Source organism: Bos taurus, chromosome 22 (assembly GCF_002263795.3).
Source record: "Bos taurus isolate L1 Dominette 01449 registration number 42190680 breed Hereford chromosome 22, ARS-UCD2.0, whole genome shotgun sequence".
In the NCBI taxonomy this organism is placed as follows: Eukaryota; Metazoa; Chordata; class Mammalia; order Artiodactyla; family Bovidae; genus Bos; species Bos taurus.
In genome coordinates, this window is record NC_037349.1 from 59,015,690 (window position 1) to 59,042,832 (window position 27,143).

Consider the following 27,143-nt stretch of genomic DNA (forward strand, 5'->3'; position numbering starts at 1 on the left):
GCCAGGCCTCCCTGTTCATCACCAACTCCCCGAGTTTACCCAAACTCATGTCCATGGAGTCCCTGACTCCAGGTTCCTGCCAAACAACTCGGGGGACCCCTGTTACGGTTTCTGGCGGCCTGAGGATGCGCCAGGGTTCCGGCGAATCCGTGGGCACCGGTTACAGGTGCAATGGGCTTAGGGGAAGATTGCCCTGGGACTCTAGGAGGGCTTCTGGGGTGGGGTACACAGGCTAAAAGTGAGAGCGGAGAAGCTGGGGGTCACAGCGTCTTGATCTCTGGAGAGGAGAAGGAAAGCTGCTCCAGGGGATAATGCAGGGTCCTGGCTGCAAGATAAAGGGCTTCCTCCGCAGCCTGCCTTACGAAGCAGTGAAAACATAAAGGCTCTCCCACCAGGTTTGAAGCCACCTAACAGCCCTGCTCGTTTCAGCCACGCCTGCTCTGTGAACAGCGCCCAGGACACTTACCCCGGGGGGTGAGGGGGCAGACGCACGGCAGACAGCGGTGCCTCGGTCTGCTGGCAGTGGGAGTCGTTCCAGGAGGGCTTCCTGGAAGAGGCCCTGCCCTGGGATGGAGGGCACCGGAGGAGAGAGGCGTGCGGCGGGCAGAGGGGCTGAGGCCGACCTGCCGGTGGCCACGAGCTGGTGATGGCGTGCTGCAGAGGGGGACCTGGTTTTAACCTGAAGACTCGAGGAGGCGGTCAGACCTTTGTCGCCAGAGGCAGAAGTGGGCGCCTGGGAGACGGCGGTCCAGAGAGAAACGGACTGACCGGAGCGGGAGGAGAGGTGGTCTGCAAACCTTACAGACGCTTCCTGCACCTGCGCCATGCAGGTGCAGCTGTGTCTTAACAGCATTAAAGCACGGAGTCCCTGCCCTTCAGAAGTTCCTGTCTGCCTGGAAGGAGACATTTCATCAGTTCAGTTCAGTTCAGTTCAGTCGCTCAGTCGTGTCCAACGCTTTGCAACCCCATGGACTGCAGCACACCAGGCCTCCCTGTCCATCAACTCCTGGAGTTTACCCAAACTCATCTCCATGGAGTCATTGATGCCATCCAGCCATCTCATCCTCTGTCGTCCCCTTCTCCTCGCACCTTCAGTCTTTCCCAGCATCAGGGTCTTTTCCAATGAGTCAGCTCTTCGCATCAGATGGCCAAAGGTGGAATTCCAGCTTCAACATCAGTCCATCCAGTGAATATTCAGAACTGAATTCCTTTAGGATGGACTGGTTGGATCTCCTTGCAGTCCAAGGGACTCTCAAGAGTCTTCCCCAACACCACAGTTCAAAAGCATCCATTCTTCAGCGCTCAGCTTTCTTTATAGTCCAACTCTCACATCCATCCATGACTACTGGAAAAACCATAGCTTTGACTAGACAGACCTTTGTTGGCACAGTAATGTCTCTGCTTTTTAATATGCTGTCTAAGTTGCAGACAAAACGTGAACATGATTTGAGGTCCCGCAGGGTGTGTCCTGGTGGAAGAGGCGGGAAGAGCGCAGCACGTGTAGGCAGTTGTGGGCGGGGCGGGCTTTCCAGAAGGGCTGCTTTTAGGCATCTGCCATCTATGGGGAGGGTCGGGAGAAGGGGGCAGGGGGCAGGAGCCGTGACCGTGAACCCGTGAAAGGGGCTGGGTTCAGAGCTCAGGTTTTCTTCTCTGCTGTCACGAAGCCCTATGAAGGTGGGGGCGACAGCAATTTGCGGCACCTCGGGCCCCTGGGCACCTGGCTCTTGCAGGGTCAGCTGTTGGTGAACCCAGCACAGGCCCAGCCCTGAGGTCGCAGTGGGTTCCCCAGGTCGGGCTTCGGGCTGGTGCGGGCCACCCTAGGAATTCCTCCAGGAGCAGGAACCCCTTGTGCAGTAGCAGGGCCGGTGCATGCACACACACATACACACACACACACACCCTCACACACATGCACACACATGCACTCACGCACACACACTCACACACACACTCACATGCACACGCACGCACTCACACTCACACACGCTCACACACACGCACATGCACACATAAACACACAACACACTCACATAAACACACATGCACACACGTGCGCACGCATGCATTCATACATGCACGCACACACACTCACATACACGCGTGCACACACGCATGCACTCACACACATGTACTCACACACACACATGGGGATTTTACAGGACAAAGCGGGCATGAGCACGTTCACAGATGGAAGGAGCCCGAGAGGGGCCTCTGTGGGCACGGGCGGGGGACCTGGCAGGGAGCCTGACGGGTCAGGGAGCAGAAGGCCCCCGTCTCCCCCCAGGAAAAGCCTGTGGTCAGCCGGGCCGGCCACCCAGGCAGCTCTGGAAGAGGGCTGTTGTGGGGAGATAGGGGTGGCCGGGGGCCCTTCACGTCTGGGATCCCCGAATGAAAGACGAGGGCCCCGTCCAGCCCTGTGTGGGTGAGACTACACTCAGGAAGGAAAGGAAAGGCGGTCTTGATGGCTATTGGGGTTGAGGACCACGTTTATCATCTTCCTGCTCATCGCAGAGTCCGGTTTTTCCACAACAAAAACGATTTATTTCTGTCATTTTTTAAGCCATCCGTGTTGAGATAAGAAGGAAACCTCAGAGGCACGAGAGGAGAAAGCGTGGGCCTGACCAGGGGGGTCAGGTCAGGACGCACACCCGCCCCCCCCCACGCCCCCCGCATGGGAGGGACGCTCCTGTGGGTCTGGGGGCGGTGGGGTCAAGTGCGCCCGCCTTTGCCCTTGACCTCTGCCCGCGGCCTTGGTGCCACGTCACCTGCTTTGAGAACAGGATCGGCTGCAGGGGGTGTGGCTCCCTGCCTCCTGGCCGGGTGACTCCTGCTTGCAGTCCAGTGCCCCTCGGCTGGCAGCCTGGCTGCTCTGGGCCTCAGTGTTCCTTTCGAGCCCCAACTACCTGAGTTTGAGAGGGTTTAGAACGGCCCCCCCTGACTGGGGGCCACAGACCCGATTCTCAGCTTCGCCGTGGCTGACGCTGACCATGACCATGGGCACGGCCAGAGGTGCCCCTCCCAGCAGCCCCGCTCTGGGCGTCTCTCCTGCATCCCTCTGGTTGCCAGAACCCCTTCCACCCGTTCCCAAGCATTTCTGTACCCCAAGGGGTTACGCCTCTGCTCCCCACCGCCACGGGTATGTGTTTTCCCATCTCTGCAAATCCTGTACTAACTTGATATTTCATACTGCTGACATTTGTATAACACAATAAAGTGTGTGTTAGTCACCCCGTCATGTTTGACTCTTTGTGACCCCATGGACTGTAGCTCACCAGGATCCTCTGTCCATGGAATTCTCCAGGCAAGAACACCAGAGTGGATTGCCATGCCTTTCTCCAACATAATAAAAGGCATATATTATTATTTTGATTTTATAATTGTAATATTTCAGCTTGATTTTAATTCATACTTTATAATGTTAAAAATAAAATTGAATTAAAGATATGTGTTTCTTTTTCTTTTTTTGAATATAAATTTATTTATTTTAATTGGAGGCTAATTACATGTTTCTTTTAAAGAGAACTTTATACCACTAACATAGATGGGAAGCTGCAGTCACTCCCCTGAGTCAAATGTCCTATAGAAATAGATATACTGCACACACAACTAAGGTCTTTGCTTTTAGCTCGAGGCTGATGCAGCTCTTTGTTAAAAAGAAGGATCAGAAAGCATTAAGGTGGCTCAGTGGTAAAGAATCTGCCAGCCAATGTAGGAGATGGACAGAGGAGCCTGGCGGGCTATAATCCTTGAGGTTGCAGAGTCAGACACGCCCGAATGACTAAGCATGCTTGCAAAATCTTGAAAGATGTGAAAATGCAAGGCAGCCTCCCCCAGGAAGCCTTCCCAACCTTCCTGGTCCTCCTGCGCTCGGGACTGAGGCTCGTGGAGGGCCTGCAGTCCAGTGTGGGTACTAGTGTGCTTGCTGTGCTCAGTCGCTCAGTCGTGTCCGACTCTGCGACCCCGTGGACTGTAGCCCACCAGGCTCCTCTGCCCGTGGGGATTCTCCAGGCAAGAACACTGGAGTGGGCTGCCATGCTCTCCTCCAGGGGATCTTCCTAACACGGGATCAAATCCAGGTCTCCCGCATTGCAGGCGGATTCTTTACCAGCTGAGCCACCAGGGAAGCCCCGGGATACACTGCACCCTCCGATAAACGGGTTGACCTGCGGTTCTGTGCACAAGTTCCTGGAACCCCGAGGGCCGCTGCCTCTGCAGAGAGGCCCTCCAGGGGCTGCACACAGGGATAAGCCAGGCTATTTTCACCATTTCCTTCCTCCCACTGAGGCAGGGGTCACCGTCAGCTGCTTCACACAGCGTGGCCAGCCACCGTGGCTTCGGCCAAGACAGTTCAGACCACAGAAGGGGCACCCTGAAGGCAGGCCAGTCAGGTAAGTGGCCCTCATCACCCAGCACCACCTCCCACTGTGTGGGCCCCTCCTGGGGGTTCGGGGGCTCCGGGTCCAGGCCTGGCAGAGAGAGGCGGCCTGTGGCGAGTCCAACCTCTGCCCCTCCTGGCGGGTGGGGCGGGAGCAGGCAGAGGCACGGGCAGGCATTCCCTCTGAGATACCGGGTGCTTGGTTGAGTCAAGACTCATTGGTTTATTAAACAGACATTCCTTGGAAGCCTGCCACAGGCCAGCCCTGGTGGGAGCCCACCTTCGGAAGGGGAGGTAGCCTCCACCAAGTCCTGGAGGGGCAGTGAGCCGGGCAGAGGACTGGGGTTTCTAAGAACCGAGTGCAAGCCTGGTGTCTGACAGTGCTGGGCAGCCCTGGAGAAGGCAGTCTCCCTCTCTGGGCCTCTTTCCCAACTGCAAGCCTGAGTCTCGATCTAGGGCTTTCCAGATGGAGCCTGGTCTGGGTCCCCTTCCCCATCCTACCCCCCAACCAAACAACCTCAGCCAGCTGCTCTGCATACCAGGGACCCCGAGAAAGTTCACTCTGCTGGGAACCAGGCAGAGGGGTTTGAATTCATGGGCCAAGGGGTGGTCGGTGGTGTGCACGCCATCTGCCAGACCCAGGCTTAGGTGTGCAGGGTGTTGGGGAGAGACCCTGACCTGGCCTGCTGTCATTCAGCTGGCACCTGCTGCCCCCGGCCCTGAGCAGGGGCTGGTGTCTCTGGCAGGGGCAGGCGGGCCCACCCTTCCCAGGAAGGGACTGAGTCCACTCCTCGCCCCCCTCGCAGTAGCCACCTTCACCCTCCGGCCTCCTGAGCATCTGGGGAGGGCCAGCCGGGCTGCGTCCAGGGAGCTTCTCGGCCACGTCCCCACCACCCATTTCACCGAGGAGAAAGCCAAGGCTTCAGAGGAGGTGAGCGGTCCCCTGTCCAGTCGGGCCGGGGCGGGGGCAGGCCGCGGGGACCTCACTGCCACTGTCCCCGCAGCCCTCCCGCCCGATGCCCGCGTGGGTGGCGCTGCTGTTGTTCTGGGCGGCCGCCGAGGCCTCCGAGGACTGCCCGGCCGCGTGCGCCTGCCGTGCGCTGGACACCATGGGGCTGCAGGTGGACTGCCGCGGCCGCGGGCTCGAGGTGCTCCCCGCCCTGCCGGCCCCCACGCGCGAGCTCCTGCTGACCAACAACAGCCTGCAGAGCGTGCCCCCCGGCGCCTTCGACCACCTGCCGCAGCTGCAGGCCCTGGATCTGGCGCACAACCCGTGGCGCTGCGACTGCGGCCTCGTCTACCTGCGCCTCTGGCTGGAGGACCGCGCGCCCGAGCAGCTGCTGCGCCTGCGCTGCGCCGGCCCCGCCCACGCCGCGGACCGCACGCCCGCCCAGCTCAGCGGCTCGGAGCTGGGCGGCTGCGGCTGGACCCTGCGCGAGTCCTGGGCTGGCCCGGGGTCCTGGTGGGACGCGGCGCTGGTCGTCGTGGCCGCGCTGGGCCTGGCTCTCCTGGTGAGCCTGCTGTGCACCATCCCGGTGCCCCGGGCCAGCCCCCGGTAGCTCAGAAGAAACTCGCCACCCAGCCAGCCCTTATGCAGGTTCGGAGGTGCTTTCCTCTTAGCATCCCAGAAACCCGCATCTCTGTGTTCAGACGCTGATCCGGGCTTCCCTATCCCCCAAGTTCCTAGTAAAATGGCTGGGTCCACCTCCACCTCCCGCCCTCCAAACTACCCCCAACCCCACCGTCTCTGGACACCCCAGGGCCCTTTCCCTGGTCCCAGCCCGGTCCCCATGCCCTCCTGGCTGCTGGCACCCATGCCCCACACTGGCCACGTCACAGCCCACAGCCTGGGATGGATGCTTGAAGCACGTGTGCCCCGTCTGAGGAAACCAGGGCTCTGATGAGGGTCCGTCGTCCAAGGTCATGAACCAGCCCAGGCAGACGTGGGGTCTGAGTGGAGGCCGGTGTGGCCCCCAGTGTCTGTCTCAGAGGGGACCCAGGGCAGGCAGGGGCAGTGTGGCTGGGCAGCCATGCCCTCTGGCCAGCAGGGGCCTCGTGTGGGCTCGGAGGCCCGCTGGGGGGCTCTGGGCGTGACTGCTGTGGCCATCTCCAAGCTTCAAGCAAGACAACCAGTCTGGGTGCAGATGGCGCGTTAGAGAAATGTTTACTGGTTTAGGAATGTGTACACTCTGGCTCTGCTAAGTCTCCATAAAGGCAACTTGTTCCCATGTTTTAAAAAATAGATTTGCTATAAAGATTCTTATATTCATAAATAGGCAATGAGAAAAATTTCCAAATGCAACAGCATCCTTGGGCTCAGGCCCTCCCCAGCCGCCAGTCCCATGCAGGCTCAGGGGTCCCTGAGGCCCCAGCCCCGCCGCCTTTCCCGGAGAAGTAAGTGAATTCAATATGAATTAGGAGCTCCCTCCAGCTCCGAGCCAGCTGGGGCCTGTGTCCTTGGGGTCAATCCCGCCCTGCTTCTGGGACAGGGACCCACCGCTCTGGCTCGTGGGTCCCTGGCCTGCCCGCCCTCCTCCTGTGAATACAAACCCCACCATCCCCAGGTCCTCCTTGAGCCCAGACCGCAGACCGCCTCTTCTGGGGGGTGGCTGGCAGCTGGGACACTTGCCGGCCCTCTGCCCCACTTCCTCTCCTGCAGCCCCTAGGGTGGGGTGGGGGGGCAGGACCCCACCTGCTCCTTTATAAACAAAGGAAGAGATTGCAGTTGGGAAGAGGCAGGCTGTGTCTTCTCACACACTTCTCCATTAACTCTCACCAGAGTCCAGGGCCGTCTGACAGAGGCCCAGGGCCCAGAGGTGGTGAGGGCCCCGCCTGGCGGGCACCCCCGAGCAGGCCCGCAATGGCACACCCAGGCTGCGCCCGGAGCACCGGCCTGGGCGTCTGAGACTGAGGACCGGGAAACTCGCAGGAACTCTTTCTCACCATGGGCTGTGAATGACACGGACTCGAGGGGAGGGTGGGAGAGTGGGGAGGGCAGCAAGGGGTCTGAGGACAGAGGCTGCTCCCGGGGCAGAGCCGTGTGCGGGTGGACACCATCAGGGTGGACCACGTCCCAGGGCGACGGGGGCCGGAAGGTGTTGGGAGGGGGAGGGACCTTTCATGTGCCCTCTGACATCAGCTGGGGTGGGGGGGGGGGCGTCCGCCTGCAGCATGGAAGCTCAGGCTGACGAGCTCAGGGAGGAGTCCGGGGAGGGGGTGGGGCCGCTCTGGGCGGAGGGGGCAGCAGGGACATGGCAGTGGGGTGGGGAGAGAAAGTGGGGAGCCCAAGGTGACCCCGAGTTCCAGGCTGCAGGGGGCATGGCCTGCGGTGGCAGAGGAGCCCCCGGCGCCGGACAGCTATCCCCCTGGACGGTCCCCGCAGCCCAGACCCCCTTCCTCCCTGAGGCCTGCAAGGCAGCTGGGCCCGGGCTCAGTACCTGTGCTCCCTGGAACTGGGGTGCCCCGCCTGTCCCCGGAGCAGAGCAGCTGCCCTCCGCAGGGCAGCCTTCTCTCTCCACTGGGCCTGGACTGAACACCGGGCTCCACCCGAACATGGGCCTCGAGCAGAGGGGTCCTGGGGTTGGAGGACCTCTGCCCTTGGCCCGAGGGGCCCTTCTGAGACCTCAGCTCAGGCACTTTCTCCTGTGCAGGCCGAGGGGCTAGGCCCTCCTCCCGTCAGCAGGACAGAGGAGGGAAGTGGGCAGCCTTCTTGCTCCCAGTTCCCAGCCCACCTGGCCGACAGTGGGCTGACCCCCTAGGGCAGACCCCTGCCCAGCAGCTCCCAGCCCGACTGGGCCAGTATCCTTTCCTCCGGGACCAGAGCCGGCAGCCTGACTGCCGAGAGGACACTTGGCAGGTGGGAGAGGGGAGGGGCTGAATGGGGAGGGGCTGGGGGTCACCAGGGGAGACCACTCACCTCCCCCAGCCCAGGGGACAGTGCTCCTTCCAAGGGTCCCAGGGACCCGGGTCCCTGCTGTAGCTCTGACCTCAGCCCCAGCTGAAGGCCACAAGGGCGGTGGGCCCAGACCCTGGACAGCCAGGCCCGTACCCTTTGTCTAAGCTAGACTGGCAGGGGTGGGGGGTGCTGGCGCTCTGACTGTGGCAGCAAGCATCTCTGCACGGAGGGTGAGACGGGGTGCCCTCCACTCGTTCCTGAAATGTCCATCCCCCCATCTCATGTCTGCTCCTCCCAACCTGCTGAGAGCCAGGGCTAAAGGAGTCACTGCTTTGGCAACCTGAGTGGAGAAGCTCTGGCCCCCAGGCCAGTGGCCGAGTTCTGTGGGTGACGGCCCCCACTGGTCCCGGGGGAAATGGGAGAGGCAGGGCTTGCTGAGGAGGAGCCGGCCGGTGCCGGGTGAGGGCTGGCAGTGACGGAAGGAGGGGGCCGGTGGCCGCACAGGAGGCCCTGGGGGGACCTGGGAGGACCCGGGGCCCTGGCTGGGCGCCTGGGAAGCCACAGCCCACAGCAGCCTCGGGGGTGAGACGGGCCAAGCCAGGAAGCGCAGAGCTGGGGCGATGCTCCCAGGCCCCTGCCAGGGCCCACAGCCCTGGTTCAGGCCTCTGGGCCCCTCCTGCCTCTTCCCTCGTGGAGGCCGGCGCTGCCATCGCACACCCAGGCCTCGGGACGGTGACCAGGCCTCCCCGTGGGCGCCCCGTCAGCAGCCACAGCCCCAGCTCTCCGCGACGTCCTTGCTGTCCAGCTGGATGTGGTCGGCGCCCTTCTCGCTGAGCCGCGGGCCGCCGTGCCGCACGACCAGCTCGGTGGCCACCCTCACGAAGGCCTCCTCCACATTGCTTGAGTCCTTGGCCGACGTCTCGATGGCACACAGGATGTCGTAGTGCTCCGCCAGGCCCTGCGCCTCGGCCAGAGGCACCTCCCGCAGCTGCCCGAGGTCCGACTTGTTCCCTGTGGGCAAGCAGGGGTGGCGGTGAGGCAGGCGAGCCTGGGCTCTGCCTCGATTTTAATCCCTCACCCCATCCTTGGGGCTTCCCTGGCGGCTCAGACGGTGAAGAGTATGCCTGCAATGTGAGACTTGGGTTTGATTCCTGGGCTGGGAAGATCCCCTGGACAAGGGCAACGGTGTCCACTCCAGTATTCTTGCCTGGAGAATCCCATGGACAGAGGGGCCTGGTGGGCTATGGTCCCTGGGGTCACAATGAATCGGACGCGACTGAAGTCACTACCCCCTCGTCTAATCTCTTCCTTCTCTGTGCCAGAGGCTCGTGTACTTTACTGAATTTTTTCTATGAAATAGAAGCAGCAGAATTGGGCAAAAAGCATGCGGGCCCTTAGAGCTGGAGGCAGCTGCGGGTAGAGACACCAGCTTTCAGCTGCCTGCTGTGTGACCCTGGGGTGACTCACTCCATCTCGGAGACCCGGCCTGCCCACTCGGGACACCACCTTCTGCAGAGCAGCGACTGATGGACACGGTAAGCTGGCCCCGGGCAGGCCCTCCGTCAACTTTGCTGCTGTTATTTAGTTGCTCAGTCCGACTCTTTGTTGACCCCATGGACTGTAGCCCGCCAGGCTCCTCTGTCCCCGGGATTCTCCAGGCAGGAACATGGGGTGGGTTGCCATGCCCTCCTCCAGGGGATCATCAAACCCAGGTCTCCCGCATCGCAGATGGATTGTTTACCGCTGAGCCACCGGGGTGTGAAGTTACAGAAACCTGGTCGTGGTTTTTTTTTGGTAAAATCTCGTTATTATGTTTATTATTAACCCTCTCCTATTTTAGAGGGGAATTTTTAATCCTCTGTAGGATCATGGGTTTTGATGATTTTGCTCTTCTGATAAGAACAGTGCAGACCACAGCGGCTCTGAGAGCATGCCTCGGCTTCTCCTCTGAGGTCTAAGGGGATTCGTTATATTTTAGGTAATCTGGTCAGCTGCTCCTTGGCCCAGTTTATGCAAGACTTTTTTTATACTTCTTGGAGAAGGAAATGGCAAGCCACTCCAGTATTCTTGCTTGGAAAATCCCATGGACAGAGGAGCCTCATGGGCTCCAGTCCATGGGGTCGCAAGAGTCGGACACGACTTGGCGACTAAAGCAAGCGGCTGACTTTCACAGTGTGATCACAGGGACAAGGGCAGGCAGGCGCTGTAAAGACCTGGGGTCCCTGGCGGGCCAGTGGCTAGGGCTCAGCGCGCCCACTGCTGGGGCCAGGCTTCAGTTCCAGGTCGGGGAACTAAGATCCTCCAAGCTGTGTGGTGTGTCTGAAAAACACACACACAAACGCCTGGAAGAAAAGCCCTACAACGTGTTTGATAACTGTACACGGCGCAGCAGCCAGTGTCCGTGGAGGGCGCCTGCTTGGCTCCTGATTTCAACAAACGGAAAAGAAAAGCGCACGTGGTATTCGTGACCTGACCCCAGGTCGGCTGGCTCGCTGTGCTAGGAGAGGCCAGACGTGGAAACAGCACTGCCATCATACGTTCTAAGCACGTGTGTCTTTTGTAGCTCTGGCTACAACACCCGGAAATGAAATGGCTGTGCTGGGGTCTGCCCCAGAGGACCGCGCGGGGCAGGGACAGAGGCTGAGACGACTGCAGATGGGACCTGCAGGTGGACCCGCGGTGTCTGCCGACCTGGGCTCACCGAGCTACTCCCTCCTCGAGCTTCTGTGAAATGCTCTGTGGGGAAGGTTTTGTTCTAAGTCCTGGATGAAAGGGAGGCATCCAGGCAAGTGGGAGGGCCCCCTTCCTGCTGGGGGGTGGGGAACAGTCCGGCCCAGCGCACCCACGCTCCAGCCCAGGCCCCTCTGCACAAGCCTGCTGAGAGGAACCAGCCTGAGGCCTGGGACGAGGGCCCCAGGGACACACGTGTGGGCCACAGCTTCCTGAGTCCAGGCCTGGAAGTTGACACAGGAGGAAAAGGCAGAAGGCAGAGCACGCCCTGCAGCAGTGGTTCTCAGGTGGGCTCGCCATGGCACCTGGAGCCTGCTAGAAACTCACGTTCACGGGCCCACCCAGACCTCCCAATCAGACGCTTGGAGGGTGTCCGACTTCAGAGAGACCTGGAGGTGGACAGACGCCCACCCAGACCTTCCCGATCAGACGCTCTGGGGGTGGAGGGGAGGGGTCCGATTTCAGAGAGACCTGGAGGTGGACAGACACATGAGAAGCCCCTCTGCAGCGGATGACAGAGCAAGCCCCTGAACACAACCAGCCTCCTTCACTCAGGGGCTCAGGGGCTGCGTGAATTGGGGAGAAATTACTTCTCATTTCTGAGCCTCCTGACACAGGAGGAGCAGGCAGGGTTCTGAAAAGATGTGTGACAAAGAGGGAAGCAGCCTCGGCCGTGGTGCGGCCACGTGGTGACTGCCTCCAGGCCCCCTCCCCTGGTTCCTGCTTTGGGATGCAACTTTACAGGTGATTAGTAGGAACTGCATCTTCTAGATCACGTTCAGGTCCTGGCTCTGTGCCTGCCTGGCCAAGCTCTGCCCGCCCTTCATTTACAAAGGAGATAGACAGACAGACAGCCGGCCTCACCGATGAGCAGCTGCACGATGTTGGAGCCCGCGTACTTGCGCACGTCCTCGATCCAGTGCGGCACCGACAGGAAGGAGCTCCTCTTGGTGATGTCGTAAGCCAGGATGGCCCCGTTGGCGCTGCGGTAGTAGCTCTGCGTGATGGTGCGGAAGCGCTCCTGACCAGCCGTGTCCCAGATCTGCAGCTGGAGAAACGGGGGCCCCGTGAGCCTGCAGGTGCAGGGGACCGGGAGGCCTCGCCCCCAGACCCACCCCCAAAGCACTGCTTCTGCAGGGCAGACCACCGGCAGGTACCGGACAGGACGTGCCAGGAGGTGGACAGGCGGAGAGGTCTCCTGACCTCCTGGAAGGCAGCTCAGCGGCCTGAGCAGGATGGGGCGGACCAAGGAGGGGCAGGAGCCCCACCCCCACGTCCAGAGTCCCGGGGGGCAGAAGGGTGGGCTCAGTGCTGAGGCAGGACGTGCACTGGACCCGCGTGGTGCCCCCTCTGCCCTGGACGCCGGCTCACTGCAGGGCCACGACCAGCACCTCCCCCGCCGTGGGGAGGCCCCCAGCCCTGGGGCTCTCTGCTTGGCCTCAGTGGGGCCGGGGACGATGCCAACACTGGGACGGGGGCCTGGGGGAGGCAACAGGCAGTCTGCTCCTGGGGCCTCGGTCATCAGCTGACTCAGCCTGTTAACCCCAATCCCAACTCCAACCGCAACCCCGACCCCAAGCGCAGTGCCTCTCCCATGCAGGTCCTCGCTGCCCCAGCGCCCCTCAGCGCTGCAGGACAGGGGCCCACGTGGCAATCATCTCTGGCTCCTAGTCGGAGCAGTGGGCTGGTAGGAGGGACCCCCGGGGCGGGGGTCTTCTGTGCTGTACAAACCACAGGCCCCGGGGCCCTGAGAAGGACACCGGCTCTGGTCCAGCCCGAGCCGCAGGCCATCCGCTCTCCTCCGCAGGCACAGGCACTCTGGGGCCTCTCTGTTGGGTTCTGAAGGAGTGTCCGGGGTGGGGACAGACCCGGAGGCCTCGCACAGTCCTGTGGGCAGGGCCCCTAGCCTGGGCACTGTGCACGTGACCATCTTTTCCCGGGCCCACATGAGTTGTCTGACAGCTGACGCGCTCTGGGCTGTGACTTGCAAACCAGACACCCTGTCGGAGACTTCCTGTGTGCTCCGCAGGATGAGGGTCTCCAGGAAGCAGGCCCCGGGCACAGCTCACGCAGGGGTGATGCAAAAGGCGGGACCCTCAGCACCACGCCAGCCCAGGATCCAGATGACCAAGGACTCCCCTCCATACCCCAGAGGGGAGTGCAGATCACAAAGACAGAGGTCAGGCAGAAACAGGAAAAAGCAACCTGGACAAAAGAGGAAGCCGGCAGAGTGTCTCACACTCTCAGAAACAGTCATCAGCATTTTCATTAGAAAAGACCCTAAAACGGTAGGCGCACACCTTCATTTTCAGTAGATGGAGCGTTTGGAAAGGAAAAAAGAGATCTTGAAAGTTAAAAATATAAATGAAAAATGTGACGTAAGGGTTGGAAGACAAACCTGAAGAACTCCTTCCAAGTGAAACAAAAAAATGCAAAGAGATGGAAAAGGGAGAAAAGAAATTGTGGGAAGTAAAACAAAAAAATGCAAAGAGATGGAAAAGAGAAAAAAGAAATTGTGGAAAGTAAAACAAAAAAATGCAAAGAGATGGAAAAGAGAAAAAAGAAATTGTGGAAAGTAAAACAAAAAAATGCAAAGAGATGGAAAAGAGAGAAAAGCAATTGTGGAAGCAGTCTAGATGGTCCACCGTCAAGATAGTAAGAGGTTTGGGGGAAAAAAAAAAAAAAGTAAATTCAAAAAAATACTTCAAGAAAACTCCTCAGAACTGATTGAAAGGGCCCGCCGAGCAGACAGGATGGAGGAAGACAGACTCACACAAGCTCTTGGCTGCGGGACTCCGCGACAAGGAGGCAGAAGAAAGGGCCCTTACGCTTACAGGGAAGAAAAAGAAAGAAAGGAAAAACGGGTCTCGAGGTTTCGCACAAGAGCCACATCCCATTAGATATTCAATCAAACGATGCCTAGAATTACGAAGGAAGATGACCACCAGCCCAGAATTCTCCCCTAATCCCTACGAGTCAAGTGCGATGGTTTAACAAAGGCGTTTTCAGACACACAGAAAATTTACCTGCCACCCTTTCTCAGGAAGCTGCTGAAATCAACCAGAATGAAGAAAAGGGGACCCAGCAAATGGAGGACTGAACAGAAAACAAAGTGAGGTGGGGGCCCCAGTGCGGGAGGGAGCTCCCCAGAGCCTCCAGTGCGGGCAGGGTCATTACCGGCGGCCGAAACCCCACTCCCTGAACAACCAGCAGACGGAGAAAACACAGAGGCTGCCGTCCTGGGGACGTAACCAGCAAGCAGCACGCGACCACGATTCCTGAGAGAAGCAACGCTCGTGGAGTGCCCCCATCACCAGCGAACCTTCGCCGGGGCTCTCCTGGCGACTGGACTGACCGCAGGATGGGGGTGAGCGTCCAAGCAGGGCACCGTGGTCCTGCTGAGCCCAGGAGGCAGACAGCAGAGTCCTGAGCAGCTGATGCGGCTGGGATGGAGAGCCATGCAGCGGGTGGGAGGGCCCAGAAGCCTCGGGGAGGGGTGTCCCTGGGGGGTCCCAGCGCACGGCCCTGTGCAGCCGCTGAGACTCGTGCAGCCGCTGAGACTCGAACCAGAGAGCGGCTCCTCTGGGGGTGGGAATACACCGGACGTGGAGGCTGAGCCGTGCTGGGGGGCCTTCCGGCACAGCCATGGGGAGGAGGCGCCTGAGGCCCTCAGAGTGACAGAGGTATGAGGCGAGGCGTCAGGACGCCTGCAGCTACGTGAGGACCAAGGTGAGAAGCTGGCCTCCTGACACCTGCCCAACAAAGCCCGAAGCTAAGCTCGCGGTTTGCAGGCCAAATTCCACCAAGGTAAGAGGCTAGAGAAACACCGTCGGGCTTGCACCTGTCTGCCCCAACAAAAGACGAAGGCCAGACACACGTTCAATGTGATCAGCCAGTCACTGAGTTGACTACAAGGACCAGAATCCGTGCTCTTCAAAAGATACCACAACCCAGTCAAACAAGGTGTAAACCAGTGTTTCTAATATACAGTAAAAAAAATTACTATAGTGAAAAGATAAATAAATAATAAGGAAGATTGGACTCCCTAAAGAGAAGAGCGGTCAATATAAAATGAGGCCAAAATGGACCCAGTATTGGACACAAAGAATCAAAGCCATTATTTTCAGTGTAATCCGAGAATGTAAGGAAAATATCACTCTGAGTGGGCAAACAGGGAGTTTCAGTAGAGAAAGGAAATATTTTACAAAATATTTGTAAAAACGTATTTTAAAAGGGTCAAAATTCTAGAACTTGAAAGTACAGTAAGTGAAGTGGAAAGCTCATCTACTGAACATAACAGCAGGACGGAGACAAAAGAGCATCAGTGGCTGGAAGAAATTCTCATAGAGACTATTTACTCTGAAGAACAAAGAGAAAAAAAAGGAAGAAAAACAGACAGAATATTGACCAAGATAAAATGATATGCTGGACCGTAAGACAAGCCTCAATAAACCTCCAAAAATGGTATTCTCACAGAATATTCCTCTAACCACAAACGATCTAAAACAGAAATCAAGAACGCGCTGGGACAGACTTCCTCCAGAATGGAGCTGAGAGGAAGCAAGACAGTGAGGAGAAAATTACACAGCATGTTGGACAGATGAGGAGAGCCTGGAGCTGAATTGGTGGCAAAGAGACACCCAAGCCAGAACAAGACGGTCGGGGCTGCCAGGGGAAGCTAGGGAGCCCGGGAAGCAGAAGATAATCACGGCACGGTGTCCACACCACACGGCTTAGCCCTGAACAGCTCTGACTAATTACAGTGTGCACACTCAGCCATCCCAGCAAGCACTCAGCGGACACCTGCTCCGAGTTCTAGGTACCACAGGAAACAGACGCAAATTCCTGTGGTCAAGCTTACCATCTCATGCAGGAGACAGATGCTAAGACAGTGAGTAATAAGGACATATATTTGCTTACATAGAAATACAGAATGTAAACAGAAGAGTTATTATAAAATGAGTAATAAAATAATCAGTAAGCTAGACAGTGATAAGGGGGGAAGAAGCAGGGGAAGAAGTCATGAAATACGGTGAGCAATGGCATTTCAGGTGGGAAGCCCTCAATGAGATAGCTGTCGAGCCACGATCTGAAGAAAGTCAGCTAGCTGTGCAGATGCCTGGGAGACACGCATTCCAGGGTGAGGGCGGTAAGTGCAAAGGCCCTGAGGCAGAGGCACAACTGGTGTAAGAAGCAAGAACATCAGTGTGTCTGGAGCAAAGTGAAAAGGGGGGGAAACAGGGCCTGACCGAGAAGCGTGAAGGGGCTGGAGTGTGCGGAGCCCTGCCTTCCCTGGGAGTCAAGGGGACCCCAGGGGCTTTGAAGGCAATCATATCTGCTCTTTAACAAGATCACTCTGATGACTGCACGGACGCAGATCAGAGCAGAGCACGGATGTAGGACGTCCCTGGTGGTCCGGTGGTTAGGAATTCCGCGCTTTCACTGCGAACGGTCCGGGTTCCATCCCTGGTTGGGCAACCAACGTCCCACAAGCAGCTGTGCAGCTCACATGAAAAGAGGGAGAGAGAGGACAGGAACAGGGGGACAGCTGGGAGGTCACGGCCGTAATTCGGGTAGCGGCGGAGGTAGGGAGACATGGTCACCTGGGGTACACTGAGAAGACACGGAAAGGAAGTCAACGCTGATCTAATCAACGCTGCCACACGCCTCTACTGGGAGGATGCAAAGCGTGTGTGTGAGAGATGGGGGCGAGGGCTGTGCTGAGAGTGAAGCCTCGTGTCCTAAAGTATAAAAGCGTGTGTGTGTGTGTGTGTGTGTGAGAGAGATGGGGGCGAGGGCTGTGCTGAGAGTGAAGCCTCGTGTCCCAAACCAGGAAGTCGACAGAAGACGCCTGTGCGTGGGGGAGGAGGGGCAGCAAAAGAAGCAAGAGGGAGACGAGCCGGAAGTGCTCAGGAGACCTTTGCGTGAGAAGCCTTGTGGAAGCATCACAGACACGTGTAACTGACGACAATTACAAATGAGTGAAAAACCAACACTGCCAGCTACAGGTTACGGTATCTGGGTCAGCCCACTCGTGAAATCTGGGCAGGGCTGGAGGAGGTATTTTTGGCAAGTAGGTCCTTCCTGCGGTGGTGATCTTGCCATCCTAGTTCTCTGCATCAGAGCCGGGGGAGGGACGAGCCGGGTCACGACGCAGCGGGGCCAGCCCCGCCCTTCCCAGCTTGGACTCTCAGGCTTCGGCATCAGAAAAGGGGCCACGAGGCTCTGCTGTGGGATGGTGGAGGCGGCCTGATCCATCCCGGGCCCTAGCGCCCTCGGCGCTCAGAAGCCAGGCCTGGAGCACCCCGCCCTCCAGACAGCCATGGACAGCTCCTCCAGCAGGCCAGGCCTGGGGGAGCTGTGAGAAGCGTCCCGAGTCGGAGCCACCTGAGCACCAAGCGGCCTGAAACCCGACGAGATATGCCACCTGGATGCGGGGCGGGGGGACTTGCGAGGGGTGTGCTGGGGGGCATCACACGGGGCCTTGGGGGCGTGGGCAGAGACCCCCAGCCCCACAGCTCAGAGGACATGGGCGGCTCTGGGGGTGTAGCAGCCGACCAGGGGAGGCATCTCAGCCTTGCGCTGAGTCCAGGCCCATCCTCCCGTCTGCCTGCCTTCCTGCACAGCCCTCCGCAGGGCCCAGCACGAAGGCACTCCCGGGTGTGGGGTCCCCTCTGCTTGGCAGCTCCTGCCCCTTCGTGGGGCTCACCCGTCAGGCAGGCGCCAGGCTCCCTGCAGATGATCTGGCATGTCTGTCCCCCACTGGCCCTAACACTCTGCAGCCTCCGCCTGTGTCCAGATCCCTGCCTGAATCGCTCCTCCCCAGACCCTCGCCACCCACCCCCCCTCCTCAGCGTCTCCACCGCCCGGCCTGAAACAGGCACGCAGCCCTCCTCCACGGTCTCTGTCCCTCCCGCACGTGGGTCTCCTGGGGGCAGGCGCTGTGTCTGCCTGGCTTTCTGCATGTGCCCAGAACCTGCATGCAGAAGGCACTGGATAAACACTGTGTCAGCTGGAGGGGCACCTGCCCACCATCGAGCCTCGCCCCCCTCCAGCAGCCTGGCGCTGCAGCCTGGACTCAGCAAAGCTCCCCGTCGGGCCATTTGCACCCTCACGGAAAGTTTCACTACTCAGAGTGCAGAACAGGAGCAAGCGACCGAGAAACACCTGCTGAGCTGAAACCACCACCCGGGCACCCTGTGCCCACCCGGCGGGCGGCCTCCACCTGCACTCACTGGACGGACAGACCAGCACCTCAGGCTGCGAGTCACACCGAGCTCCCCTCCCCACCTTCCCAGCCAGGCTGTCGTCTCCCAGCCGACTTTGGGGGACTTCTCTGGGTTGCTGATACCCAGAGTGAAGGCCAGAGGCATTTCCGAGGTACAGAGGGTCAGAGTGAGGCCGGGTCAGGATGGAAGAGGGCCCCAGGTCGGGGAGCTGCCCACTCCAAGTCACCAGGGGCGAGTCACAAACAGGCGGGTGGGGAATTCAAGGGAAAGAACAGCCTCCAGGTGAGGGACAGCCTATTTTCCCTTCAAAGTGCCACCTCTAAGGACTCCTGGTTCCTACTGTGCCTCTGGGTCCCCACACTCGTGATGAGAATTATCATTGTCATATTTCCTCCTCCAGGAGAGACTGCATTCACCTTGACCTTTGGTGAACTCCTACCGAAGCTTCTGGGTCACCTTGGCAGCGGAGCTCCCCCGACACATGGGCTGGGCTCCACGCCGAGCGGACCTGTCTTCTCCATGGTCCTCAGCCCTCTGCTCTGGACTCTGTAACAGCACGCAACATGGAGGATGCCGGCTGCCTCAAACTCGGGTGCCTTGGGGGCCAGGCAGGGACCATGAGATGAGTAGGATGGCTGAAAAGGATGCCCTGCCTAACACACACGCAATTAAAAAGAGAGTCAGCAAATCGCCACCACGCAGGCCACCTGCCCGGCGCCGGGTCCGCTCTGCACGCGGCGCCTCCGGGGAGCCAGTGGAACCCAGCCACGGTCCTGCCGGCCATCCACCCCCGAGGGCACCCCCAGGCCTCCACATGGCCCGCAGGCCGTGCCCACCTGGCGTGTCTGTCCCCCACTGGCCCTAATGTGAGACCCAAACGAAATGGGCCTCACAGCGGGCGATCGGGCACAGGGCTGTGTGCGCGGGCTCCTGTCTGCCAGTCTGCCCCTTGCTGTCGAGAACGGGCTCTGGAGAGGACGGACCCGTCTCATCCCTCTAACCTGGCACAGAGCCAGCCCCGGCCAGGAAGGAAGCCCTCTGCGGGCAGTTCCTGTGGTCAGGCCAGCGGGCCAGGCGCTGCCCTCCAGGGAGGCTTCCCACAAGCTGCGGCGGGAAGTCAGTTCCACTTACGAGGTTACAAAAACCTAAGAGGTGAAATCAGCTGCACCGGAGCCGGTGTCCAACACCGTCCCTCCCGGTGGACACACAAGAGGGCTCTATCCCAGCAGGCTTTCCCCCACAGGACGAGGTGGGCGGGGGAAGTTCCTTGCTTCTTCGTAGCAGAGGGGACCTTAGAGAAATTAGTTCTCAAGCCAAAACTCTGAAAACTGGTCAGACGGACCCAAACCCGAGTCCCCGCGCTGCTGGCCGTGGTGTCCCGGGACGCGGGGGGCCTGAGCCGGGGGTCTGCAGGCCCCTCCCAGCCGGCCGCTGTCACATCTACCTCGGCCCCGGCTCGAAAACAGGCCTCAACCCAGAGGCAGGTGCACGCCAGGAGCACGAGGCCTCGAGGAAGACGGGGGACTTCCCAGGTAGCCCAGTGGCTGGGACTCCACGAGCTCAGTGCAGGCGGCCCGGGCTCCACCCCTGGTCAGGGAACTAGGTCCACGGGCCACACTAAGAGCTTGCATGCCGCAACTAAGATCCCACAAGCCGGAACCGAGTCCTGGCACGGCCAGATAAATTAAAGAAAAAGGAACCCCTCAGTAACTGTGGTCCAGCCTCCTCACACAGGGCCCAGGGAACTGACTTGGGGACCGGAAGTGACCCGCCCACCATCTACTGGAGGCCGCCTCTGCAGGCCTCGGGGATGAACCTTGTCCCCCACACACGGCGACTGCCCGCGCATCCTCATGAAGGCCCAGCCTGCCGAGAGCCAGGACTCTGCTTTTACAGTCGGGCCTCTTCTGGGACCAAAGGCCTCCTGACAGCATGGGAGGCTCCGCTCCAGCGGCTTCTGACCCTCCAGGGTCATCAAACCCACCCCGTGATCCAACATCGGGAGACACGGACACGGTTTTCCCGGGAGACCACTTCGAGAGGGACCGATCCTGGAGACACATCTAAGTTCCGGGTTGCTGCCTTTGGCACAAGCTGTGTGCAGGGTCACATACCTGGTCCGTGGCTGCTCAGGCCTCTGCCTGGGGCAGCAGAGGAGGCCAGCGAGGCCAGGCAGGGAGGGGACAAGCCTGTGGCCCAGAGATGGGCCTGGGTCACTGCCCCAAAGCAGGCCGAGAGGCCCCTGACTCCCAGCACTGGCTCGGTTCTGCTGCTGTGCGTTCAACACGACAGCATCTCACAGGCCGTTCTAGAAGGCAGGCACGTTCTTCTGTCCACACTGGCCATAGGCGCCCCTTCTCCCAACTCATCTGAATTCAGCAGGATTGGTTTAACGAGCAGAAGGCATCAGGAGGTCGACGTGACACCGCCAATCTAAGAAAACGTGAAACGCAAGTGATGCGCGTCGGCCTAGGTGTTACATAGCTCCCAAACCTTTCCGGGCGCGACTGTGCGCCAGTGTCTCTGGCAGTGCCACAGGGCATGCAGACAGCAACGGGGAAAAGGCGTCAGGCGAGGCTCTGGTTCAGGCCTGCCCACACGGCCTTCGTCTCCCCGTCTGCGAAATGGGGTCTCACAGGGCGGCAAGGACCACGTGGAGCAGAGCGTGAGAAGAGAGGTGGAAACTGGGAGGATGGGGGATGGGGCGAGGGCTGCCGGGCACCACACAGTCCCTCTTGCCCAGAGCCTCTGGAGAGAGCCCTGCGACACCAGCTCTGCAAGGGTCGCACGGGCCGAGGGGAGGAGAGAAGACCCGGACGGGCTGAAACCGCGCCGACCTCAGCTCCCACCGCTGATGCTCTGCTGTGCGTCGGGTCCTTCAGCTCTGGGGTGACCAGGGAACAGACCAGGCAGCAAAGCCCCCCTTCCGGCGTCTCCCCACCACACCTGCTGCCTCGGGACTGGCAGACCCCTGGGAGGCGAGGTCACTCTGCCGTGAGCATGGCCATCACAGCACCCGGAACACACTTCCTCAGACCAGCAGCAGGGCCCAGAACCCTTCTCTTGCCCAATGGTCCTTTTGCTATTTCTGATCAAAATTAGCAAAGTCAGACTAATTTTATCCCAATAGGAAAAAGCATGTGAGCAAGACCAGACCACTGGCGGGAAGGGCTGAGGACGCAAAGTTCAAACAGAAGCCTGTGCCTTCCACTCCGGCCCTGCCCCTTGCAGACCAGGACCCCTGCCGGGTTCAAGGTCCTACAGCGTGGGCCCCGGGGCCCCGACTGAGCTCGGTGCCGGACAGCCCTGGCCGCCTCGCCTGCACGGGGACAGTGACCCCGACGGAGAGCTCAATACAGGGGTGCACCCCTCTGGGGTCGACCCACCTGTGCATCCCCTGCGAGGTGCAGACCGTTTTACGTAACAGACCTCTGTGTTGTCCCAGATAAGGTGGGAGAGCGGCGCCCGGGCTGCGTCCGGGATTTAGAACTGGCCGAGATCTCCTGGGGGACGTGAGGTGAGGGGGCCGGGCCGGTTAATAGTCTTAATAATAATCCCTAGGGAGGAAAATGCTAACAGCAGCAACAATAAAATAATCCCTTATGTTCGGACTTCCTTGGTTTATCCACAACAGCACCTTCAGGACAGACAAAGAGACAGGTGAACACTGCCTGCCTTCTTAAAGGGGACAGAAATGGAAAAGAGTTTTTAACTGCATAGCCTTTTATGTCTATGGAATTCTGATCCATGGGGATGGATTATCCAAAGACGTACGAGGGCAATTTTTAACTATTTTGAGTGGGTCCGTAGTTGTCCAGCAACCCTGAGAGGTAGAGAGAGCAAATCGTCCCATTTCTTGAAGGAGGAAGCCCAGGGCTCCAAGCAGGGAAAGCAACTGTCCAGGGTTGGGAAGAGGCCGAACGGAGCCAGACGAAGAGACCCAGACCTCCAGACCCCCAGTCCAGGGGTCTCCTTCAGAGACACTACTGCTGAGAGGCCCGCAGCCCCCAGAGCCCCCTCCAGGTTCAGCCTGAAGGCCGGAGCCTGGTGAACGCACCCACGGCCAGAGCCTCCCCCCAGCAGAGCGCTCCAGGAGCCCCGGGCGCGGCCTCATGTTCTGTTAGCGGACAACACCCCAGAAAGTCCTTGGGGTTTCAACTTCAACCCTCATTCCTGAGAATCTCGGAAATGCCAAGTCCACACGCTATTCTCCAAGTGTGGTGGCCACAACTGCCTTTTCATGAGTCATTAACATGCGGAATCTCAGGGTCATCGTTATGGACTGAGAAGGACTGAGGAGCGGTCACGTGTAAAAGTGGGTGCTGGACTTAGAGCCAGTGAGATCCTGGGTCCAAAGCCTGGTTCTGCCACTGACGTGTGTGTGTACTGGTCATTTCCCTTATTTTGGCTTCAGCTTCCTCCCATTAAATAAGAATTAAGGACCATGCATAGAGTGAGCTCCGTACATTTGACACTGGCAGGTGTGAGGAGTCCCAAGGTGTGGGGTCCGCAAGGCAGACTGCATCCACAAACAAGGCAAGACCAAGCCCTGGCAAGCCCTATGAACGTACCTTAAACTTACCCTGCCACGGGTGGAGGGCCTCGGAGGCCAGGAAAGGCCTCTCTGAAGAGGCGCCCGGGGCAACGGCAACCGAGTGATGAAGCAGCTGTGACACGGAGATCTGGGGGCAGAATGTGGGCGGCGGGGCAGCAGGGGCAAAGGGCCTGAGGCAGGCATGTTGGAAGGACTGAAAGGGCTAGCGAGGCTGGACAGTTTGCTTGAGGCAGGGAGATGACTTGGGCAAGGCAGACGGAGGCCCAGCCCTCTAGGAAAGGAGTTGGGATGCCATTCTAGTTACAAGAGGAAGTAACTAGTAGAAATAAAGGGACTGAATTCCATCTGCGATGGTCCTAACTTTCTGTTTCTCGGAAAGCAGAACTCTTTATTCAAATAAGGACAAGTAGAGCCTAAACATAAAGCCAGACACAAGTACTAGCCCAGCTCTACTGGGTGAGAAGCGAGTTAAGGCCCTTCTGACCCCGCGGCCTCTTGGCCTCCCCACTTCAGCCCACAGCACCCCAAACACTGCGGCCAGAGGAGCCAGCAGAGCACTGGGTGATCTCTCTCTGAGGTTCCTCGAGCACTAACAAGAGCCGCCAGCACAGGCGGGGCGGCCTAGGAGATCACACTGGATACTCGCTGGAGCCCGGACAGGCCTGGGAGGGTTTTAAAGTAAATCTCTGATGTGGACGAGCCTTCTGCAGCAGCAACAATGAAATCTGGCTCGTCAAGGGCTCCAGTTAGAGTCACGCTGCTGAAACCAGAGAGAAAACAGATGGGCGGTTGCCAGGGCCCGGGTCGGGGGAGGACGCTGACACAAAGGGATACCCGGGAACGTTCTGGAGGGAGGAATCGGCTCCCTGTACATGCTGGTGCGGGTACAGGGCTGCCCGCATTTGTCAAGATCACAGACCTGGGCGCCCGATGTTAGAGAGGCCTGCTGTGTGTAAGCGGAACTTCAATAAACTTTTTTGATTTTTTTTTTAAAGTCACTTGGCTGGAAGACACCCCAAAGATATCTTATGGGTGAGGAGAAAGGACCTGCTGAGTCCAAGAGCCCAGAATCCAGGAATCGGAAGACTGTCTCCCCGCTGCCAACCCCCACCTCCCAGATTCAGGTCACAGTCTCTTCAGTGCTGAGGTTCATGTTTCTCTGGCTGCAAAATGTAAATAATTGCTTATTTTTACATTGCCTGTTTTTACAACAGGCTTTCCCACTCCACGCAAACGGAAGCAGTGGTCGGGTGTAGGGGAAAGACCCCGATGTGGTGGAGTCAGAAACGCTGGAAGAAAACTTCCTCGTCTGTCGCCTCCCAGCTGTGTGCCCGGGGAGGCCCGGCCCGTGTGAGGTGGGGCTGAGCACCAGGGCACATCTGTGCAACCGCTGGCACACTGCAGGCTCTAGAGAGGGTCTGTGGCGTGACCCTAAGGGGGGCTGGCATGTCTAAACCGCTTCCCCATCCCAGACCCAGACCCGCTTGCCCCCGCCGCCCCCCCCACCCCGGGAAGAACACCCTGGAGGTGACCAGCAGGAAAGGGAACTGCTGAGCTCTGCCCTGCATTGCACAACCCGCTCAGGTACACAGTGCACCCCGGGCCCTGCACAGGCTGTAACCTCGCCAGGTAAACAGGAACACCCTGCCCCCTCCCTGACCCCCGTCAGCAGCCGGGGAGGGGGGCGGCATGCCCCATCCTTCACGCCCTCCTTCACGCCCGTCCTTCAGCTGGCCACTTCCCCCGGCTGCTGGCGGCGCCTCAGGGCACAACCCATCCCGGACACACTCCACCCAGCCCACAGCTCTTCCCTCCAGCTGCTCCACAGGGTGGTCCTGAATAACGACTCAAATCTGCCTGCCACACCTTGTTCTTTTTTCCTGTCCTAAGGAGACCCAATGCACACAAACTCCAAAGACTATGGGGGAAAAAAAAAAGGAACCCTCGGGGCAGGGAGTTTCTGCTTTCCCAGTCATCTACTCCAAAGGCGCTGAGGGCTTGCTGAGGGCTTGTAACCGCTGTTGGCAGACTTCTCCATGGTGAGGCAAGCGGGAGGCGACACCCGGAAATTATCCCTCAGAAATTATCCCTATTTTGCAGAAACAAAGAGCTGAGCTTTCTGGCAAAAGGCAACCGGTAGCAGACCCAGGCAGTCCAGCAAAGCTGGGCCCGCGGTATGGGGGCTCAACCAGAAAACATGGAGGTAAGGGGGGCACCCCTGCCCAGGGCTCCTGGGAGCCAGGCCAGAGCCGGTGGGAACGCAAAACCACCAAAGAGAGGAAAGGATGTCAGTCCGCGCTGTTCGGCGAAGCTACCGAGCAAGAACAATGGTCTCTCAATCCAGCACGGAGGGCTGACACCCAGGTTAAGAGACTGACGGGCGAATCACAAACGCTAGTTGTCAGACCGTCGCCAGGACGCTTCGACAACTACATCCTGCGGTTCTGCAGAGCCACCGCCGGAGCCCGGGGCTCGCCCCCACCTTCCGGGCCGTTTTCAGTTCCCGTCGGGCGGCAGCTGGGGGAAGGGACTCGGGCCGCCCGGCCGAGTCAACTTCCACCACGCGGTCCACAAAGACACTGCAGGGAGGCGTGGCCAGGCCGGAAATTCTGACAAAAAAGTTTTGGCCCTCCGGTCCCAGAAGCAACTACTTCCTGCTCCCTCCTAGTCGTGCGGGGTCGAGGGGGGGAGGATGTTCCTTGCGGCCTGGGGTCCCCACCGAGGGCCGAGCTGGGGGCCTCGACCGCGGTGGGGCAGGGACAGGCCGGCCCGACGCCCCCGGGGCCTGCACCCGAGGCTCCGCACCGCCGGGCACCGGAGACTGGTACAAAGTCCCCGGGGGTAGGGGGTGTAGCTCGCGGAGCAGGGCCTTCTCTCCGCACCCCCCAAACTCGCGCACCCCCGCGCCCCGAGGCCCGCGATCTGCGCACGGAGGCCGGCCCCGACGCCAAGGCCCAGGCCTGCTCCGACGGGAGGAAGGGCAGGGGCCCAGCCGCCGCGGAGCGGTCAGGCGCTGGCCGCGGCCCCCGCCCCCGCAGGGGAGACCCTCCAGGGCGGGGCCCTACAGCCGTGGGGGCCCCGGGCCCGGCCTCCCACCTTGACCCGCTGGCCCTGGATCTCCAGCGTCTTCATGGTGAAGTCCACGCCGATGGTGCTGCCCTGGCGCTCCGAGAAGGTGCCGGTCTTGAAGCGCTGCACCACGCACGTCTTGCCCACGCTCGCGTCGCCCACCAGCACCAGCTTGAACAGGAAGTCGTACTGCTCGTCCGGGTCCCCGGGGCCCGGCCCCGCCATGGCGCGGGAGCCCAAAGGCCGGCGCTCCGGACGCTGGGGCGGCCTGGGCTCGCGGAAGTCGCGGGCCGCCTGGCGACGTGGAAGCGCCGCAACACCTGGGGAAGGGGCGCCACCGCCCGCCGGCCGCCCCGCCCCGGCCCGCCCCGCCGGCCAGGCCCCGGGGCCGCGGCTCCGCCCGGGACGCGCCGGGTCCGGCCCTCCGCGCCGCGCCAGGCCAGTCCGGCCCTGCGGCCCGCGCCGGGCCCCGCCCCCGTCCTGGCTCCGCCCCCTGCGCTGCCCTCGGCCCCACCCCCAGCGAGGCCCTCCCCCAGGCTCGACCCAATCAGAACCCAACCTCAGGCCCGCCCCGGCCGGGCCCCGCCCCCAGCACTGTCCTCGGCCCCGCCCAGCCCCTGAGAGCAGCCCTCAGTAGGTCAGCACCCTCGGCCCTGCCCCTAAGCCCGCCCACAGCGCCCCCGTACCCGCCGCGCCCCCACCGCCTATTGACGCCCAGGGATCTCCTACCTGGGCCGTCCCAAACTCAGTCTGGAGTGGCTTCGAGAGCAGGGGAGGGTCTCTGGGACTGTTGATTCAGCCCTTGGGCCCAGAATGGCCTCTTGTAGAATGGATCTAGCGTGGACAAGCACAGCAGTGTCACTTCGGGGCTCATAGCAGTGGGGCCGACAATGCATTTCCCAGTATTGAAGAAGGGAAGAGGCCTGGGACACGCTGCAAGGAGGAAAAGAGAAAAGAGACCAAAACTCAAGCTGGCTACAGAACTGAGAGAACTTGTGGGGCCATGTGATCAGGTGATCCCCCCCAGAAAGCTGGGACAGTGGGACTAGGGAGACCTGTTTGGTGGGGGCTAGCTTTGGGGGATCCAAAGGGCTGGGAGATCCCAGCCCAAAAAGGAGAAGTGAAAGTGAAGTCGCTCAATTGTGTCTGAATTTTGGCTACCCCATGGACTGTAGCTCACCAGACTCCTCCGTCCATGGGATTTTCCAGGCAAGAATACTGGAGTGGGTTGCTGTTTCCTTCTCCAGGAGAGCTTCCCGACCCAGGGACTGAACCCAGGTCTCCCGCATT

At 60.0% G+C, this 27,143-nt stretch overlaps 2 protein-coding genes across 3 annotated transcripts; one reads left to right on the forward strand and one right to left on the reverse strand.

Annotated features, from left to right (window-relative positions):
• The first annotated feature begins 5,391 nt into the window (after nucleotides 1-5,391).
• On the forward strand, nucleotides 5,392-6,017 carry GP9 (glycoprotein IX platelet). The gene has a single exon (XM_005223180.5). The coding sequence runs from the start codon at nucleotides 5,392-5,394 to the stop codon at nucleotides 5,932-5,934; it is 543 nt and encodes a 180-aa protein (XP_005223237.1). The 3' UTR covers nucleotides 5,935-6,017.
• A 505-nt stretch (nucleotides 6,018-6,522) lies between these two features.
• On the reverse strand, nucleotides 6,523-26,131 carry RAB43 (RAB43, member RAS oncogene family). 2 transcript variants are annotated; one of them, XM_024983330.2, is made up of 3 exons: nucleotides 25,881-26,131; nucleotides 11,865-12,042; nucleotides 6,523-9,281 (listed from the first exon to the last, which is right to left on the reverse strand). In XM_024983330.2, the coding sequence occupies exons 1-3, from the start codon at nucleotides 26,076-26,078 to the stop codon at nucleotides 9,031-9,033; spliced, it is 627 nt and encodes a 208-aa protein (XP_024839098.1). In that variant the 5' UTR covers nucleotides 26,079-26,131; the 3' UTR covers nucleotides 6,523-9,030. The 2 variants fall into 2 exon arrangements, with proteins under 2 accessions (XP_024839098.1, XP_024839097.1); XM_024983329.2 differs by having other exon boundaries at nucleotides 11,865-12,048.
• Between the last annotated feature and the right edge of the window lie 1,012 nt (nucleotides 26,132-27,143).